Source organism: Phalacrocorax aristotelis, chromosome 2, assembly GCF_949628215.1.
Source record: "Phalacrocorax aristotelis chromosome 2, bGulAri2.1, whole genome shotgun sequence".
NCBI lineage: Eukaryota > Metazoa > Chordata > Aves > Suliformes > Phalacrocoracidae > Phalacrocorax > Phalacrocorax aristotelis.
The window spans coordinates 26245928-26267710 of record NC_134277.1 but is presented as its reverse complement, the minus strand read 5'-3'; the positions used below and the strand labels follow the sequence as shown (position 1 = coordinate 26267710).

The following is a 21783-nucleotide window of genomic DNA, read 5'->3' as shown; positions in this document are numbered from 1 at the left end:
AAAGTTATTTATTATTAAGCCATTCCCCACAATTCCCTTGCAATCCACCCTCAACCTTACTATCATTATCACCATCCCTGGGCTTGAATTCGTTTTAAAGCTCACAAACAACTCAAAAAGAAGTGCAGACTGAGCTAAAAGATTTAAAATTGCCCAGGACAAATAAAGTTATATTCAGGAATCAATCCCTGTAAAACCAAAAGATAACAACAACAGCAAAAAACATTGATCCCTCCAGGCATGACTCTTACGTTCTTCTGGTTTCATTTCAGATATTTTCTGTAGCCAGTCCTTCCAGGTTTGGCAGTCACAAGGTTCATGTGCTTCACCAAGACATTCCCTGAAAATGAAGGTGTGTACACAACAACTTATCATTTAGAGATTTAGAATTAAAGTTAAAATTGGTTCAAGCTAAAAACCACAGAAACTTATTAACACACGGTCAAACTTTAAGTCAGGAAGATAAAAAGCCATCCAATTACACATGATTTTAAAGTACTCTTAACACTACTTGCTCACAAGCACATATACCATCATTAAGATTAATAACGAATTTAAATGAGACAGGAAAGGAAAAGAGCTTTTTAAAATTACATTCTAACATAAATCAGCTGGTTTGCAGTTTGAGTTACGCCCGGGTACTATTCTAGTGCCACAAAAAGTGCTAGTATATTTTCTGTGATAAAGGTAAATGAGAATAAGGGGATTATCCAAAACTAGGTAGTTTGCTATATTTTATGTAGAATTACCTGCTTCTATTCAGTTGTAACAATTAATCTTTAACTAGATTCAAGCTTTCAATATAGAACAAGAAACAAACCCTTCAACACCAGCATTAAGTATTTATGGATGTTTACTCTTTCCAACAAAGTCTCTTAAATGGGGGCTTTAACTTAGTTACAGAATGGTTGGGTTGGAAGGGACCTCTGGAGATCATCTTGTCGAAGGCATGGACACAGTGGAGAAATGAGTCTGTTGAGCTTCTCTTGAAGTTCCTACTAGCTGTAAGGATGGCAATCACTACTGCACAGTGGCAGATACATGGCTTCCAGATGGTGCTTGACTGTGGATGTGTCAATATGGACTCCGGATTTGTAATGACTCCCTTTTTTACCGGAAAGGCAGCAAATAGCCTCAGACATCTGCCACATCAAACAAAACAATTCAGAAGGAGTATATTTCAGATGGGCACTAGCTGCATCAGACCATATGTGAGTTTTTTGCAGATCCAATGGTGAACTATTTTCTGCAGTGCAGATTCAGAAGCTACATCAATACTCTTCTGATCGCTCTTGTTCACATCTTAAGCAGGAACGTAGGAACAAAGGAAAGGTCACGGCAACAGTTCTTAACTGTTTTCCCACTAGCTAGTCTGCTATCAAACAAGCTTAAATTTACTACACAAGGACTTCTGGCTGGGAGATTCTTAAGATCTGTAGCTGGGAAAGATTGTACTGGAATGAATAACTAGTCTATAATAAGGCAATTTCAGCCCTGGTTGAAAACTGACACCTTTCACTTCTGTGGGACAGTAGTACGCTTAAATCGTTGACTTCATTAGAGCCAAGACCTCTCACATAGTACCTGTTCCCAGAAAGAACTGAAATTAGCAAAAATTAACTTCAACAAACTCAGTTTTAAGTTAAAAGCTGATTAGTCAATCTATTACTAGGAGGAGAAAGGTTGTGTCTTTGATGTTTTCAAACGTGTGAATCTGTGGATTTTAAATGAAGTGTAATCATATATATATATATATAATGTATCTATCTATACGATCTGTATCTGTATGATAGTCACAACAGAATGTTCAAGAACAGCTTCTCATGGAAGGAATTCTCTCCTCAGCCCACCCCAAAACAAGGATTTTTATACTGGGATGCCATTTTACTAGAGCAAGAGCATTGAGCCTATCGCTCATAAAACTTTTTATGAAACAAAGTTGTATTTTGGATAGACTCCCTGCCAGCACTGAATGAAGGCAACAAACACCAAATGAATGTGACAATTAACAGCATTAGCCTCCCCAGACTGCCCTCCTCAACACTCAGCGGGTTCATTTATATGAAGGCATAGTACATACTTAATAAAATTCTACCAAGATTCAAGAAGTTAAAATTCATGGGATGCAGTTGTGGATTTTCTTTCCATTCATGATAATATTTATATCATATAATGAATTTTGAATCAAAACAGCAAAACACCGTTGCAACTTATAACTGGCTTCCCAAGTGCACCAGAAGAGATGGCTCTCCCACAGAATGAGACTCTGCCCCTTGTCTCCATCTAGGATGAAAGGAGCGAGGATTTATGGTGCAAAACTAAGTGCGCACTGCCTGCTATGACTATTTTCCAGAAGTGTCTGCTCACTATGATTCCTTGTGCTTCTGAAACAGCATGAAGGGGTTCTAATATGTGGAATGTATCTGATAACACACAGATGTAGGATTTGTGCAGTTTTCATTTGTACTACTTTTATTTATCTCAGAACACTTTTTCTGAAAGGGAATATAATTTTGTATTTGTCACAACAGATTACATTTTGTTGAAGGCACTGTTAGTGGTGGGTAATGAAAAATGATTAAACTCTAAGGAACTCTGTATTTAAGAGGAACATTCCTACTTCCACATTAACAAAATAAAGGAAATTGCTCAATAGACTCAGAGAACTGTCTTGCTTTTATGAGCAGGAAGGCTATAGATCTAAAAAAAGGGAGTTGTTATCTTAGGGTTCAGTTGGATTTTTCTAATGTATAAATTCTAAAGAATCTCTTACTAAATGCTGTATCAATTGCTATTACAATGTCTAAGCTGTACATTACACGGACAAAACTTGCAGAACTGACGTAAGTATGGAACTGTAGGATGTGTTGATTGAACTTTAAAGATATAAAGCAAGCTCCCTTTAAGCATACAGTAATGATGAAAACCCTCTGAACTGAGAATAAACTTTCTTTTCCTCCAGAGGAACTCATTCACATGGGGTTTTTGTGCTGTAACACTAATAGGGCTGTCCCCAGAACATGGTTCTGATTTATAGTACTGCAGGATGCTTTGGTTGCTAGCAGAGCTTTCTTGCCATTGCTGGAACACCTCATTCGCTTTTGTGGGGATGAAAAAAAGGCCTTGGAAATGCCTTCTAGGACATTTTGCTGCTAGAATGAGGTCTTTTTTGAGACCTTAACCATATTTGCTTGTGCAGTATCTCAAAGCATTAACATAAAAAGAACATTCAGAAATATGGCCAGGAAACATAAAAAAAGACATTTCTCATAAAGATCAGGCACTCAGAGGACATTTTCACATTCAGAGGACATTCTGGGGAGCTACTACATCCAGCCCATGTAAAGGAAGCAGAAGCTGCCAATGTCTGAAGGACCATGTCAGTATTAAAATGAAGTGGTCCCAAGCTCTGTCCTTCAGGTTAAAGGAAAGATTGATTCTCTGTCTGTAATCAGAAGCAAGGATGACAGGATGGTACCTTCTTGTGGAATAGTACTAAGGTCTGTTATATGTTCACTGGTAAAAAACATTTCGTGGTTTCTTTCCACAGGATTTGTTTCTTTCATTCAATGGATGTTCTCCATCCCTTGTGACAACCTCTTCCCAAGAAGTTCTGTTTTCTGGCTTTTGTGGTTGTTTCATTATGTCTATTTTCCTTCTTCCCTTCCATTCATATGGGAAAGAACTATAATGAGAAGCATCTTCCACTAAGAGTCTTACGATATTTGGAATCAAGCAGATTATTCAGGTTTGCTTCTTCTTGCATCATTGTTTCAATAGAAAAAGAAGGATTACTCAGCTTGTCTGAATGTCTATACTTTGGTTGACTCTTTGATTTTCCAACAGTGAAAAGGGTGTCCCACTACATTAGTCACAAATTGTCAGTCTGATAACCTAAGGAACTAAGACAGGGCTTTGCTCTGCACTGCAGAAGAATACCCCACCACTTTTTTGCTTTTGTAGATACTGTTGTCTTTTCCTTGGAAGTGCTTAAGATAAGCAATCTGAGGGATGTTTTTTAAATATCTTATGGCTTTTTACTCCTTCTCGAGATTGTATACATCTTAAGACTCAACAGAAGGTAACATAAAGAAAAAGTGCTGATCCTAAAGTGAAACAATGATTGGAGTGATCCTGCAAACAGAATAGCTTTGTCCTTCAGTCCTGTTTATACTCCAGCTTCTTTGACGTGATTCTACTGAAATTCAGAAAGAGCTAAAATTTGCTGATTTTCTGTGCTACAATTCAGAATGTGTGCTACGTTTCAATTATGCTCAACTATCCAGAGCAGACACAAAATATCCCACGTCTCCTCTGTCCCCTCAGAACAGAGCAGCGTAACACTCCATACTGCTGTTTTGCATCGAACAGAGCTAATAATGAGTAAGACAGTATTATAGATCTTTGCTGTTCCCTAAAATACTAAAATATTTGTGCACATAGGTTCTTCAGTGCATGGATACAGGATAGTACAGTCATATACCATCCCATACAACTTGCTGTTGCACACTTGGTACTAAGCAGGACTTCTTAATTAATCCCCAAAATAGCAGCAACCGTGAGTTTATGTAGATGTAGGTAAGTTTCTAGTACTAACCAGCAGAAAAGATGTCCTTTCCCACAATCTACAGCAGGGGCTTTTAGCATAGGGAAGCTAAGTGTATCTGATCCTGTTGAATTTGATCCTTGTCTTGTTAGCCTTACTGCTCTTTCACAGCCTGGTATCGGACACCATTTAATAGCAGGATTATTTTCAACAAAGGCCTGGGGGGGGGAAAAGAAAAAAGGAAAACATTTTACCACATAAAATCAGATTTCATCACTGATATAAAACGATCTCTATTCACAACCTTCCTTTGAAGGAACAGCCAAAGAGCATAAGGACAATCTATAGCTACTTTGACAGGCTTTTAAAAATAATTATGAAAAGGGCATAGTTTAATCTTCACCTTAAAAATGTTTTTTTTTGGTTTTTTTTGACTTACATCCCAAACAAAATGTTCAATGTGTGCAAATCAATTGCTCTGTGATACAGCTTACTGCAGACTTCTACTATATATGCACTGGCAATACACTCATTAACAGGACTGACTCTTGTAGTTGAAAAGAATTAAAACGTTACTGATTTCAACAAAATCCCACAATATATACCACTCGCAATGAACTTGAAATCAGAACTAGACTAACTCAGGAATTTACCTCCAATCTTTTTCTGTTAATGTAGGTCTTCTTTCATAAAACTTACATCTAATAAATGAGGAGGAACTTTGCTTCAAACCTATGCTGATGACCAGCCACTTGAGATATGGAGATGTACAAGATTAATCAGCTCTGGTCATTTAATTTACATTTTATTGAGTAAGACACTTACTGCGTATTAAAGAGGCCTGTCACACAGAGAAAGTATTGCGTGATAAACAAAAAGATATTTCTCTACTTTCTTTTGCCCTGCCAGCACTCATAAAGTAGCACATTATCTCAAAGACTAGTTCATTACTAGTGTAAGAGAAAAAAGGTGAATTAGAAGACTGCTTTTAAAAACAAGTTGCAATGATGGAAATATGCACGTTAAAAAAGTCAAACAGGAAAACCAAATCAAGGTTTTCCTACTTCTCTTCCTACATAAAGCAATGACATCAAGCACTGGATGGGAAAAAAAATTAAGTAAAACACGTGTTCTAATAATTTTTTAAAATGGAAACAGGTACTATTTCTGAATGTAAACAGCCTCTTGGTAATAAAAATAATCCAAAAACTTGAAAATTTTAGATTGCCAACACAAATAAGTCTGGCTGATGAAAGCTTTGTATCACCTATTACGAACTTTGTAGTTTGATCAAATCATTTTAGTAATACTGCATTAGGTTACACATTATGGAAGTACTGCATTTGTGCTTAAGGAATAAAAATAATGTTCCTTCTTTTTTCTCAGTGGTACATCAAACATTGGTATTATGTTTTATAAGACAGCCATAATTCAGTGTACATATTAATTTATGAATTTCTACTTGGAAGGTTACAGATATATTGCAGCATTTCATAGAGAAGTTGTAAGATATTTTTTATAAAATGAAATACAGTGAGTGTACAGGAACAGTTTGATAATTTACCTTAATGTCAAACTGAAGGTATCTTTTGTCCATCTCCTTGGAAACCACACTTTCTATGATGTCTACAGGCACAAGCTGGAAACAATCATATGCTGGGCAAAAAATGTTGTGAGCTTCACCCTCCTGAATTTTCAGATTCAAAAATCTGCCAGAATTTTGTCAGTCAGTATTTGTGAATAAAAAGTAAAAATTAAACGGCTGCTGAATACTTTATACTAGGTTTACAGATATTCACATTAATCAATTTTTAAACAAAGAATAGGCAGTATATCTTTCTGCTCAAAAAAGCTACAGATTTGATGAACAGCATAATTAACAAAAAATAAAAGAACACTGTCATGGTTCAAAAGTGAGCACCATCAGCTATGCTTAGCCCTATGTGTTTGTGGTTTCCATCCTCACAATTTATCAGAGACAGCAATGCAATGTTTAATTAAACCGAGCATTTCTTCTAATTTAAATCAGAAATCGAACATGTAAGTGTAATTAATCTAAGAAATAATTAATTTAATATGCAATTAATTTTTACAACTGTGCTAGTCAAAATAGGTCTGCTCTTGGAAACAAATTTCTAAATGGAGATCTTTATGGTCCCTAAGCACTGGAATGCAAGACAGGATGAGCTCAGAAATCTGCTGAAAGCTGGACTTTAACTCACAGTGTGCAAGGTTGCTTAGTTTAAAAGCTGTTACTTATTTATTAATCTGACATAATCTTGTCTAATCATCTAAAGGACAGGCAGCTATTCTAAATCAGTACCTGGGATCCTTCAATAGTCAAGCTAGAGAGACTGGCCAATTCATCCCATCTTAGACTCATATCTTAGAACAGGATAACTCAGTCCTGGCTGTCCTCCAAGTAACTGCCTCAGAAAGATGAATTCCACCCTAGATGTGCCACCGACAACACTTGCTTGACATTGAACTGTAGTTCTGAGTGCATGCACAAATCGCAGTACACACACTGCAGCACCCAAATTAGAAGCACCAAGTCAAGCCAGTGATCTCTTGGTAACTTCTATACTGCTGCATAGCAATTTGCAAGACAACAGAAGCATGACTATTAATTTTCTTGCCACTGAAAAGAATTGCCTTCTAAATGCTCATATGGAAGAGAAAGTGCTCTTCTTTAACACAGGAGGAATGGGTTCATATAAATTGGGCTGACCTGCAGTAGGACTAGCTGTGCTGATTTGACACTGTAACAAGACACTATAGTGGTACAGTTCAAGTAGTACCATCTCCTGAATGGGGACAAAGATGAATATAAAGGCACTGCATACAGATCCAATTATTCCTGGGAGGTATGATTAATATTTATACTAGCATGATTATCCATGTCTGAGTTTTTTACTAGCATGACTATTTTGACCTTAAAAAAAATTACATAGTAACAAGAGCATTATGCTACTTTATACTACATCTGCTCCTCAGTTGTTAACCCTTGACATAAGAAAGCATTTTATTTGCTTTTCTGACTGGAAATGGATTTACAATGCCTAAGTTTAGTGTGTTAAACTAAGAGATGGAATTAAGCATGTGCTTAATTTAGAAAGTATAAACCCCAATGCCGCCAACACCACATACCCACTGAGCAAATCAAGAGTAGGCTCGTCTATTTACACGCAGGCTTGAAACATTTGCTTAAAAGTTTTTTTCTGAATCAGGACCAAAACAAACATTATGTAAGCCTAAAACAGTTGATGTCCACTTTGAGTGACAACGTAAATATTTGATAGGGTCAAACCCAAACGGTACTTTAATGTTAGCTGTTTATGGTGTCTGTCCTTTGCCCTTCAAAATGGCAAGTACGAAAGTTTCTTAAAAGATAGAAAAGTACGTATACTCACGCCTCCCAGCATGCTCTGCAGAAGTCATGTCCACACGGCATATCCACTGGGTCTTCAAACACAGAAATATTACACATACAAATGTCACACTGTAGAGGAAGAAAATACTTCTGATTAAGAAATACCCTAAAGCTAAAGCCTTTCATACTGTTCGCAGGACACGCTAATTGGAAAATCTCAGCAAAAATTTGAAGTGCTCAGTGTGGGAGGGAATCTATCTGTAACTAGAAAGCAATTTATTTAAGCTATAGAAATAGAAATGGGAAAGATTAGGATCTCTGTTTCTATACCTCCCTACCCAAACAGCACATTTTGGGGTGCCTTCCATCATGTACTCCAGCTCAGTAAGTACTTCGCCCTGCAGAGTTCTAGGGACAAAAAGGACCTGAATTTTTAATTCAGCTTCACAGACAGCCAGAAATGGAGTTTGGAGATGACAGAGGCTACAGGAAATGTTTAGCACCTCACACAATCAGGTCAAATGAAGGCTGAGCAATTTGATTGTGCAACAGCAGCAACTATTTTGTGTAATAATCTACATAAATGCTATTTTTTAGAAATACTTTGAGGCCTTCAGTCAAAATAAAGAACAAGTTAAGCTACAAATATTCCAACAGAAGATACCACTGCTGAATTTTATAGTTAGGTACTACAGAAAAAAAAAAATTTAATATTGAGACTCTTACTCTTAGAACATCTAAAGCATAGGGATGAAACTACTCATTGCTTGTGGTTAGGCATGAAAATAAATATTCATGTTCTTCAAGGAGTACAAATGGATTTCTTTTTCCATTGGAATAAATATTCCACGCAAATTTACTTCAACTTTCAATACATCAGATATTATACACACATAGGACATTTTAAAAAGTTAGCCTGTGGTATGCCACTTTTTAAAAGCACTTGTATTACAGACAAAACCAAACCAAACAAAAAAAATTGGCCTTTAAAATGCAAAACTCAGTGAAGGCATTTATTGTTGTTTCAGTCATTTCACCTTATTTCCTTGCCAAAATTAAATATTTTAGAAGTTGACAATGAATCAAAAATGTTCGCTACTAAATTTATAAGTTTTCAATTTTGTTCAAAATGTAGCTTTAAAGTAAGGAATTTAATGAAGTTCTGAGTTCAAAATATCAAGTACAGAACATTTACTGGAAACGCTTTAATTATAAGATAGGATGTAAATGCAAAATCTGAAAAGGAGCTTTATAGCTTGTGGTTTTAACTATTCCTTTTAGTTTTTGTCTTCCTGCCAAAATGAGAGACTTCAGAAAAATATGCATTATTTCATAAACAACATTTTGAAAATACTATTTTGATAGCTCCTTATAAAATTTTTAAACAAACAGGAATACTAAATGTATAACTCCGGATTTGGATTTAGATACACTAGATCTAGAATAGGAATCATTATCCAAACTTGCATTCACGGTGTATGGACCATCAATGAAAAACAAAACACACAACGTAAAACTGAAGACACGTGATCTTTCATTACACATTTTAATTAGGAAATATTCCTGGACAATATTTAAATGCTAATGTAAATAAATGTATGATAACATTATTCCTTCTATATGCCCCCCCCCGCATTTTAAAATTAAAGCAATAAAAGATTTCTGTGCAGGAATGCAAAATCATAATTTTAATATGAGATCTAGGGATGATCCATTTGCAAGACTGCATGTAATATTCTAGAAAAATGCTTAGGTCATGAAGCAAAAGTTTTATAATGCTGCAGCTGCAGATTATTAAAAAGAGAACTCTGTCTTCCAGAAGAACCACACTGATTTTAATGAAAGGCGCTTTCACATTTCAAATTTGCAATAGCCTTGTAAACTGCTTGAAGCAGCCCACACATAGTAAAAGTAATTATAAGCTTACGGTACACTAGTGGGCTGACATTTCAAAATGCAGACAAAGACAATTTTGTTTTCTAAAGAAAAAATTTTCAAAAGGCAGGGTTCACAGCACTGAGTACATTCAGGGAAATGGATACAATGAAAGTGAACATCTTGATAAGTACGAGTTGAGAAGAGATGCTGAAAAGAGCCGAATGCACTGATGTGACTGTAGCTGGCTAAAATGCTACTTTCTGAGTGACAGGCAAGGTGAAAACAGCATGCTTTATATTAGCCAGATGCTCAACTGTGTTATTATATAGAATATTTAAGGTGTCAACTTCTCTGTTCACCGTGTTTGGAAAGAGAAACACTTTACACCTTTACAAACATTTTCAGAATGAGAAGGCAACACAGCTCTCCGGTCCACGTAGGTGTGCTATGTTTAGACATAAGTTGTTCTGCTCTGCTAGTTTCGGATCTATTTATACTTACCACAGCTGTCTCAATGTCTCCTGGTGAGGGGCTGATTTCATCAGGGGAAGTTACAGAAGAGCGTGTAGTGCGTGGAGTTCGTGGAGAAGGGAGCGTATCCCATGCGTTGTATCCGCTTGGAGGGGGAGTTGGCATCTGAACCCCTGAACGCTGGCAGCAGTTCTCTGGATTAGACATCCATGCTTCAAGTAACTTCTCCCTGTCCCAGTCTTTAATAAGTATACAGATACAGGAAATTATGCAGCTGACAATGTTTAAAATATATTTTGTAACTGCACCCTCAACAGAATATATAAATACTAAGCTAAGAAATTTATAAATAAATAAATATGATAAAGAACAAGTGAATGGAACTTTAGACATTAAATTTCACAGAACACGCTCCAAGATAATACATAATGCAATGTATTTATGTAAAAAATGCACTGCAAGCATCTTTTTTCCTTGTAATATCAGTCATAAATAAAATTATTTTTATTATTTACTTCCAGCATTGTGGTAGCTAGGAGACTCAATCAGAAACCAGAAGTGCACTGACTTGCAAAGACAGATCAAAATATAACAGCCCTTGAAACAACAGAATTTTCAGTATTTTCACTTTCTATGAAAGAAGTAGTTGTTCAATATGGATTCAATTTTGTTTGCAGTGTTTTTTTAAAAAGATGAAGCCAAGTGCTACAAATGAAGGAAGAAGACTAAGATACAGCTGGATTAAAAAAAGATTTGCAACCTATTACCACTCTTTACACATACATATGAGAGTGATGCATTTCGGGGGGGGGGGGGGGGGGGAACCCACCTGATGACTGCAAAAAATATTTAATATATTCTTACTACATTGTTACTCTATAATTAAGTGTTACTGAATGCTTTACTTTTATTCATAATTAGCATTGCTCATTATATACAAAAAGAACTAGTGAAATAAATTTTATGATGTATGAAGATCTTAAAACTAAATCAAATCTTTCTTAAATATTGCTTAAAATGCTTTCTGTTTCTGATTCCTAAGAGTAATACTAAAGATACCTTAAGAACAGTGACTTTATTAAAAATAATTAAAAGTTCTCATTTAAATAAAAATATGTGAAATTCCTATATGGATTTGAATCTAAAACAATCAACACTATGCATAGATAAGATAAACTACAATTTCAGATGAAAAATTTCCCCATTTTTTCCTCTTGCTTTAAATAAATATTTTAAAGTTTTTTTTTTAAATGTTAGGTATTCCCACTGGAAACTCAATGCTATTAACTAAAAGATCTGTGTTATTTTTATTAATTTTAGATTTTATAGGAAAAAGATAAATATACCATAGATTCTAAGCACTGAACTTAGTAAAAACATTGCCCCTGCCAAATAATAATTGCTACCATATTAAAATCTGCTCCCTCCTAATATGAAAAAAAGCCTTTGAGCTGGAGATGATTTACTGATTAGGTGCTTACTTACCTAAGCTAAAACCTATCACGAGTTAGTCTAATTTCATTTGTTTAAAGACATGGACCCTGAACATATTTACACTTCAAATATTACTAATTTTATTGGCATTTTTCAAATTACCCTGAGCTTATAATCTTTCACATGGGAGCTGACTGATGCTAAGATACAGATAAAATTTGCTAAAACTTTTCTTGACCTTGTTTGTACTGTACCTTTCAAATTACCCAGGGTTAAGACATGCTACTAAATGGGTTCCAATGTGTTTTCTTTACTAACTTATGAATTTTAGTAAAAGATGAGGTAGTTATATTTGCTGAATTGCCTCTCTTTTATCCTGAAATCAACTGCTGTATAATGAACTAGAAGAGAAACATGAACAATGTTGAAAAAACACTTGCAGAAAAACTGTGAAGTTATTTTCATGACTGCCATAACAACACTTTTTATCTTGGCTCTAACTCTACATACTTCTGTCTCTTAATTAAAAAAAGAAAAAAGAAGAAAAATACACTCTTAACTCTTACAGCCTGTGTCAGTAAATTGATATAGTTGTAAGATAAAAGAAAGCAAAGTTTGTTGGATTAAATCTATTACAAGTAGTACATAATAATGAACTTCCCAAGTATTTAAAACATGCTTTTCATACATTAAGTGTAAATTAAGATTTCACATTATTCTTTTACTAATTTCAAGATTAAATGCAAAAACATTACAGTTTGGCATTTCATGTTTCCCAATTGTCTAAGCCTTTGTAAATAGCTCAGTTATTCCCTCTACCAAGCTGAACCTATTCTATCTCTTCATTTAAAAGAAAAGAAATTCTGTTTGAATAATTTCCAGTGTATGCCTACAGCTACAGGCAAAACAGTTGACTTTCTCATGACTTGCAAATTGTCTGTGCCTCTTTCTCCGCACTGGCCAATTGCATTAAGCTACCACTACATCACTAAGGCAACATCAGTAGAATGACCTTTCCAACACAGACTGATTTCTTCTCAACTTTCAATTCCTGCTTGCTAGATGCTGGCAGACATTTCTTCACAGTTTACATAAACCTCACTGCTTCTGGACTTATTACAGATTGTGCTGTGAGTTTGAACAGTATTTCTATCATTTTCTTCTTCAAAGTATCTGCACAGGATACAGAATCTGCCTACCCACTTGGTCAAATATTTATTAATATTTAGCCTTAATGAGAGAATTCTGAGAATCCAAAATATATTATAAGAATTAAACAGATAATCAACGTTAAAAAACATATGTGCAAAGACTGTGCCTTATATATCATCAGACTGGCACAAGTTCATGTTGACTTAATTGAATGTTAAAAGGAACACAACTATTGAAAATAATATGAGAGATGAGTTTCAGGTACCATACCTCCTCAAGAAAGTCTGCCAAATGTTGTGGGTTTAAAATAATACTTTCCTCTTTCACTTTTCCCACTCCCTTTTATTTTCACAAGGACCCCACAAAAATAATAGGGCATGAAAGCTTAATCCAGCAATACGGTGATGAGCATGCAAACCATTAACTGCCTGAGTAGTTCCTTGGGCATATAGTAACAATGCAGATGCTTCAGTAAGCATAAGTTTTGAACCACTGAATCAAAGCCTAAAGCTTCTACTGAGTTTCAGAGAGATACTTCTGTCTGGATTGAACACACTGAATTCAGTATATCCCCATTCTCCCAACCCCACTTTAAATTACACGACAAAAGCATAGACTGATTTCAGTGAAATTAAACTAGTTACAGATATACACACGAATAAGTACACACTGTATTAAAAGAGTAACTATAAAATCCTTCAAAAGACATACACTCGCATGCTTTAAACCCCAAGGCAATTTTCAACCGTTTATTACAGTCGTCAGACCCCTTTTATGGCAACAATAAACAAACAAACAAACAAATAAATAGATCCAGTTTTATACACAAATATATAGTGGCAGGAAACCAATGGTCTGACAAAACCAGATACAATGAATTTGACTTTTTTGACATATAAAATCATGGAAATTCTCTTTGTGTGTCTCTCACTAAACTAGAAAAGCTCTGTTTCTCCACACTGCTTAAGTTAAAATGTCTTCCATTATAATTCCTAGTTTGAATCACTTTCCTGTCAGCTTCCCTGTCTGCCTCAATGCTTTCTGACATACTGCAGCTGTACTCTCTGAAGTACTGTGTGAACTGTTTCCTGGTATTTGATTAACTATTACTTCTTTTTTACTTGGAAATAAAAAGTAAACATAGAACTGCAATTTTGATTTTGCTGAAAACCGTTTCTTTAGTCTTTAAGGTTTTGGATTACCATGTGCCCGAAGTAGAGCTTCTGCAGTAAAGAGCGGGGCTTGGAGCATGTCAGCAGATTCCACGATCAGCATATCCTTAAGCCTTCGCAGGTCCTGAAGTCTTAGCCCCTCATATGGCTTTGAAAAGAATAAGAAATACAATTTATATCTAGCAGTATTTTCCAGTTAGTCTCTAATTACTTATTAAAATGAAAACATTTAAAGCACTTCTACTGATCATCATCTCAACTGTGAGGTAAAATGTGACAAAATTTATTCATTGTGCTGAGCAATGACCATGCAAAGTTATATGGAAACACTGTCATTTCACAATATTTATACTATGATCTTTGTACGTTTCAAAATCTAAAAGACAATACCTCTAGAGCTCTTCATTATAGTTGGAGGCCATGTTCAAACGATGAACTAGCCGAATGTTGAATCTCTATCTCAAAAAAGCTAGATTTTCACAGAATCCAGCTGAATTTTGAAGTGATTAAACCTTAAATATTGTGGCATGGGCATGAGAATGCATGACTAGATTTGAACTAAAGATTTCAGGGGAGAGAGAGAGAAAGGAGAGGTTAACATATGTTGCATATAGACCTTCTGACACTAACTTTATACATTAATTGAGACCTATTAACTTTGAATTAACCTGGATAAGGATACATTGAGACATTATAGTAGGAAGGGATACATTTGTAAACAGAATTAGGTGCAGGTCTTTAGAGGAATTATCAACCTTCATGGAAATGAAGAATTGAGTCGTGAATAGGATAGGTGAGACATACAGTTAGAGGTTCTCAGAAACACAGAATAGTTGAGGTTGGAAGGGACTTGCGGATGTCATTTGGTCCAACCCTCCTGCTCAAGCAGGGTCACCTAGAGCCAGCTGCCCAGGACCATGTCTAGATGTTTTTTTGAATATCTCCAAGGTTGCAGATTCATTGCACATGAAGACAGCAAAACTCTCTTTGAGAAACAGTGGCCAACTCTGATAGCCCTACACAGTCAGAGCAGATCATCCAGGTGCCTTCCTGGTCTGGAGCTCCATGCCCTTATAGCGTTAAAAAAAGGTCAAATTAGAAAAACAAAAAGGCAATAATTTCAGGATTCTGAGATAGCTCCAACCAAGATACTGGAAATGCATATACATGTTTTGCAGACTCCTTTTTAAAACTAAGAAAGAACATGACAGCAAATAACATATTTCTTAGTGTTGCACAGGGAAAATACCCAAAAGGTAGAAAGAGAAAAACAAGTGGCAGGTTATGTATAGAAAATTGATACAGAAAGCGTGTGTAAAAAAAACATTTGACGTAAAACTGATATGTGCTCAGGGCTAATTAGGAACCTGGCCTGGCCACCAAATGGCAATTGTCTTCATCAATTTGGAAAAGAAAGGACACATAGCAGCAGCGATAACAAATAACCATAGTTAAGACTACGCATCATTATTTACTCTCTATATTTTGATTTTAGGTGGAGCATAATCCAGAACCCTCCAGTGCTAGATAATATGCACACACATGCATGCATAGACATGAAGCAAAAGACTGGTTTTGCCTTCAGAACTTCACCATCTACGTAAAAGTCTACTGTGCGCATAGCCCTTTGAGGATAACAAGCAGAAGGTATGAGAGATGTGGAGAAACGGATACCCTGGGATTCTAAATAAATTTCTTCTTTTGAAACACCTACTCTAAAAATATAACCTACTTCCTACATTCTAGGTATCATAATAAACTCTATAAAATCCATCTAAAAACATAACTGATTCCCACAAGGACCTACTCTGTAAGCTAGTCAGTTATATGAACAGGAACTTCTCGGTATTAGAAACTTTGTGATTGGCAAGAGTAATGGTGCCATGACTCTGCACTAGGTCTTTGTCCTTTTTAAGAAAGCAAGAAAAGCAGAAGAGAAATGGACTGTGAGTGTCCTGATCTTTATCTTGATTGCCCAAGTTCAGGGAGTTTATGTCCTTCCATTGCTGATCATGCAGGACTCTGTAAAGGACAATCTGAATGTTAATGGCTTGCACTGAAATAAATCTGGGCCACTTGATTCATAGCATGCTGGAATCTGACTGACCTACTTAATTTCTTGCAAAAGAGATCATTTACAAAAACATGTCAGAGAGAGAGGGATGCAAACAGCAGGACCCTGAATGGTTATAATTGCATGAATTGCTGCAAAAAAATGGAAGCAAAGAGTAAATTGTCTTGACTGAATCTGAACTGCATTTTGAATTGCAGTTGTAAAAATAAGTAGCTTTGTCAGCACAATGGTATACAATTCTTGAAGATCATATATATCATAAAAAGAAGTGTCTTTTCTGTTAAACCTGCAACATACTTCCATATTTTAGGACCTGGTATTTTATCCTGAACTGCAGATTGCTCAAAATCATATTTAACTGATTGGTTCTAGGTCAGCCACTGGCAATTATCTCCCTTGAGTAACGGAGTTATTACATTATCTCAGCTGGAGCATTCCACACAATGCAGCAGGGATTTTTGGATCCTGCAGTTTTTACAAATCCAAATTTTATTTTTTTAAGTAATGAGGGAAATATTTCTTAAGAATGCATTTGAAACTTTAGACATTTGTTTCATAAAATATGAGCCCACAAAAGAAGCTGAAAGAAAGAAAATTCTAGGCTGGCACTATTAAGTAGCTTAACCTGGAAATTCCAGAGTGAAGTCTTTATACAGTAAGAACCCTTAAAAGTGTCCATGTGTACAAGACATAGTCTTGTAGAGACTTGCAAAGACAGTCCTTAGTTATAAGGATGTATATCCTTTATGTAATATCATAGAGGTTTAACTACTTCAAACATTGATGACTCATCTCTGCGCTGCCATATACTGTAAAGGATTTTATTTACATCTCATGATGCTCAGAGAACACCTTTAATACTGGTTTATGGAGGAGCTCTTTATTGATATTTGCTGTGAAAAAGGCATTGTTCAATATTAGCACCATTTAACTATATAACGATTTTGGAATATACTATTTGAGTTACTACTTCAATCCATTGGTGAGCTTCTCACTACAGATTTCAACAATTCTATATTCTCAAGAGCCCTTCTTTTTAACTATTTTCTTCTCAATTTTGTACCACTCATATTTAGATAAAATAAATTATATAATTGCTTTTCTCCTGACAGTACTTTCAATATGTAATCTGATTATTTTAATGGTTCATTTCAACCTATTATTATTTTTGTCAAAGAACCATTAAAAGAGACAAGGGCACAGTAACTCTTTGCTACAGTGATGACTGTATGATTAAATGGTGTCAAATATACCTCATGTAAATATCCTCCTTTATGGATGGATGGAGTACTCTAGTTAATGGAGTCATATATTTAAAAAATCATCTCTACTCCATTTAACTCATTCAAGTGTATGCACTGCATGTATATAAATGTGTATATAAACTACCTGTAGTCCCCTTCTCTCCTTTCACTTAATAAACCATTCTTTCTCTGTAGAGATGAAGTATTTCTAAATTATTTTAGATAACTCTTTGTATTTATGATATTTGCATTATATACATCTTTATACAACATCAATTCTGGAACTGAAGAAAACCATTCCAATTACTATACCCTCAACAAATCGGTGATACACGCACTAGCAGTGAATTTCTACAGTATTCAGTGGCACATACGTAAAATGAACTAAGCAATTATATACTTTGCTATTACACAAAGTTTTTCTATGAGTCTGACTGAGAGCCAAGACTGTTCTGGATGATCTGCTGTGAAGTACTGCTCATCCCCAGGTGTTTCTTATGAAAGTTTAAAACATAATGTGACTGAAATGAAGATGCCTGTTATCTTCCAGGGACACATCGCCAACACAAATATGCTCCTACACTAGAATAAACAGCAAATTAAAGACTGCAAATTAACCAACCAAAAGCTATAAAAGCAGTTTTTAAATTAATCAGTTACAGTCATATTATTTAGTGTAACTTCAATTAGATTTAAAAGATAAATATAAACTTAGATTTTATATAACAGAGATTTTTTTTTGAGATTGTTCATCAATAAAGTAAGAGAAAAGAATCAAGAAAGAGAAGGTCATCTGAAATACTCTCCTGCCTTGTTTTTGAATGCCCTTTCCACTGCCCACACATCATAGATGGATCTTCTTTTGCTATAACTAACTACAGTGTTAAGAGAGTCATACTTTATATTCCATTCTTAAAATATTTCACATTTCTATTTTATATAGGGAAATACAGATTATGTGTGTGTTGGTACGTTGTTTTTCTTCCAAACTGCATTTTGTGGAAACACACTTAACAATCATGTTTGTATTTCAATACTATTAGGGCCTATTTGCTACCCATCTTTGACTGCAGTCTCTAAGTTGATCATTAACAATGTTTGAGGTGTACTAAAACCAAAGTAAGATAAATATATTTTTACAGCAACATTTCTCAGGGAGCACTACAGTAAAATGAGGTTGTAAAAGGTTGGGTAACTGTATGTTACCCATACGGGAAATCCATCCCATATGGATTGGTATCCAATGGATTTTATTCAGAAACCCTTGTGGAAGGAGTAAACTGAACTGCTGGAAGATGGACAGCTCTTTGTAGTTGGGCTCTCAAACTTGAAATGTGGGTCTTAGCAATCTGTATTTCTTAATGTCTTGAGAGCCTCTGTAATCAAAGAAAGGTATGTGCAAGTTATTTTTTTCCACTATTTTAAGTGTTTCAATTCTAAACATGAACACTCATGTTGGTAATATTTCATTGTGAAGAACAACATGAACTGGTTCTCAACATCAGAAACAAAGCTTTGTTATTACTCTGAATACACATACTTAATTCAATGACACTGCACAGAGCACTACAAAAATCTTTTGCTTGGTATGAAAAAGAGGATTATTTTCTGCTGTAAACATGGCCGGTCTGGAAGGGGAGGTACTGCCTACTCTCATTCCAGATACTACTGTGCATATCATAAACATTGGAGTTAAGTCTGTTTGCCTGTTTTGCCTGGGAATAAATCCTATTCATGGTTTTAAAGGTTTTATCTTTTCCCCTAAGCTTCATTCAAGAGACGAAATGACTTTAAAAATTCATTTCTTGATGTTCCAAAGTTTTTAAATTCTTTATTAATTCATTTTTTGTGTTTTCGAAGGATGTTAAAGGGCATCACTGAACTACTACAATCTAAATACTATGTTAAACAAGCATTTTGCACACTTGCTTTCCTCAGTGTTTAATTTTTATTTTTAAATTAAATTGAGACAAAAAAAAGTAGAGGACTGTCTCTGAGGGCCAATTTTGCTGAAGGATATGTGTTTGGGGGAAGGCTTTTGGATCACTTCTCATGCCCCACTAAGATAACAGCTGCAGGCATCACCATAGCCAGTGGTAAGTACAGCTTTCACTGCCCATCCCAGACACTTGTCCACAGGCCTGGAGGATGAGGACATGTAGTCATTTGGATTGCAGTTCAGTGTTAGTCTTTCTAAGGCTGTCTTTTTTTTCAACTGGTTTTGGCCACTCTGAGGGCTAATATTGAAAAATGAATTTCCCCTGGCTACATGTTCTTGGCCTCTCTCTTGCGCTAGCACTTGTGCTGGCAAGTTACACAAGAAGTTAGAGAACTTATCCCACTGAAAAGTCACAAAGAAAGGAGTGGGGGTGGGAAGAAGGGAGCACATGAGCCAGAATTGCTCTGTGTGAATGAAGCCCGAAGAGCACTCATTGGTGTACCAAATTCCAGGCTGATGTTTTCTGGCTTGTGAATCTTTACAACATGTGGGAAAGCTGCCCTGGTATGTCAGATGGATCCAGGTCTACAGGCCTGCCTGCATCTCAGTTCTCACGCTCAATGGCTTTGCTAAAAACAAGTCAAATGAGGAACAGAACTGTATGTTTCACAGTCTCAATGAAGTGACCCCAAATTAACATAATTACCTTTTACTTGAGTCCCTTGTAACTATCAAGTTTTTAAGCTGATTTTGCTCTGAGCATCTACCTTAAACAGTCATGAGACATTATTTTCTCTTGCTGGAAAGCCTGTTCAAGTGGTTCTTGATTTGCCCCACCCATATTTCTAAGTTGACTAGTCTCTTAGCTGTGCTGGTGCATATGCCAGCAAACCTATGTATAAACATAATGATGGAAACTATTCAGGTTAAACAAAACTACATAGTACCACTCTAAAACTTTTTCCTTGTTTTAAGCCAAATAGTTGCTATGATCCACTGGTGGCATAACCATCCAAATAGTTCTACTTGTACAACCAAAGGAGTGATAAACTGCAATCATGGCAGGAAACTGCAGCAGCCTTTTAAAGTGGGTTTGACAACAGAGAAAATACAATTTCAAACTATATTCTTACAAGAACAATTTGGGCGTCTCTGTATGGGAATATTCAGAGAAACTAAAATGAGTTAATTACATTTGTTATTTCAATGTACAATTCAAGTATATTAAACCTCATCTCAACATCTCTCATCTAGGAATACACAATCTAATTAAGCTTGTTTATATTTGAAGTTTTTCAAGAAAATCAGTCAGAAACTGAACTGAACAGTACAAAGACTTTCTTTGAAATAAATGTGAACATGTGTGGCATTTTTCAGGGAAACGGTGCGATTGAAGCCTACTCATACCTAAATCTGAATGAATTTTCTTTTAAGTGTCATTAGGTCGTAAGTGGCCTAAGCTAGTAAAAGGCAAGGTCATGCTACTTTTGAAGGGAGTAGCCATACAGAAATCTATTGTCCTTTAATTTACACAGAATTACTTCATAATATTTACTGAATCATATAATTTCTCTATGTATTCTTATTTAGTTAATGAAAATCTGATCATGGATGGGGGAGGAAACTTTTGCTCAGAATCTTTTTGGTCAGGATTGTCTTTAGCAAATCACAGTCTTCTGTAAGGCACACCAGAATTCAAGCAAATTTTCAGAAATTGACTTCGAAATAACAACACCTGTTATTACCTGTTTTTCATTTAAGTTCTGGTATGAGGTAGCTTTGGGCATCATGTTATAAAACAAGAAAGTAAATGCACTGTTTCGGAATCCTGCATTACTCAGCTGGTTTTTGGTGACGTTCAACCCAGTTTCAGTCTAGGAAGAGCCACCAGAACTTTTTCCCTATTCTATCCCGCAGATTTTATCCTCTTCAGAATTTCTCCTGCCCTTATTTTTAGACAGAAAGGCATCTTAAGAAATAAAAATATGTAAAATACATTTGTTTAGAGCAACTGTTTCCCAGCTTACTGGCCTCACTGTATTTCCTCCAGCCTCACAGCCTGCAACACTTTCAAGACAGTCCACATAATTAAGTATATGAATAAAACTTCTCTTTGTTATGTCTCTGAGCTTAACTTGAAAGCTAAAGAGCTATGTTAAAAATCAAATGGTTTACAAATGCACAGTACAGTATCTACTGAAATGCTTTGCAGAATTTTGTCAGAACATAACTGCTACACAAATAAAAGTGTAAAATACCCCAGATGCAAAGTATCCTCTGACCTCTTTTTTGTCTAAAGCAGCATACTCAGCTTCAATGCTTTCAGCTTCAGGATCACGTGAAAATACCATTCGAGATTCCAGGTTAAGAGCCAGCTCTTTGTGGTGTTGTTTCTCTGCACAGTCACATGGGGTATCTTTATTTTCATTTTCTGCAAACAAATCTCCACCATGTTTTACTAGAAGCTGAAAAGTAAAATGGCAAAGTAAACAGTTATTAA

General features: G+C 35.6%; 1 protein-coding gene across 4 annotated transcripts in view; it reads right to left on the bottom strand.

The window, feature by feature from the left end:
- Nucleotides 1-21783, bottom strand: part of ANKIB1 (ankyrin repeat and IBR domain containing 1) — a 103402-nt gene that overhangs the window by 16055 nt on the left and 65564 nt on the right. For all 4 annotated transcript variants that reach the window (XM_075082814.1, XM_075082816.1, XM_075082815.1 and 1 more), the window contains exons 4-10: nt 21566-21748; nt 14057-14174; nt 10299-10507; nt 7960-8048; nt 6111-6255; nt 4598-4764; nt 252-340 (exon numbers count right to left, since the gene is read on the bottom strand). In XM_075082814.1, coding sequence (XP_074938915.1) covers nt 252-340; nt 4598-4764; nt 6111-6255; nt 7960-8048; nt 10299-10507; nt 14057-14174; nt 21566-21748 — 1000 coding nt within the window. The remainder of the gene's footprint in view (nt 1-251; nt 341-4597; nt 4765-6110; nt 6256-7959; nt 8049-10298; nt 10508-14056; nt 14175-21565; nt 21749-21783) is intronic.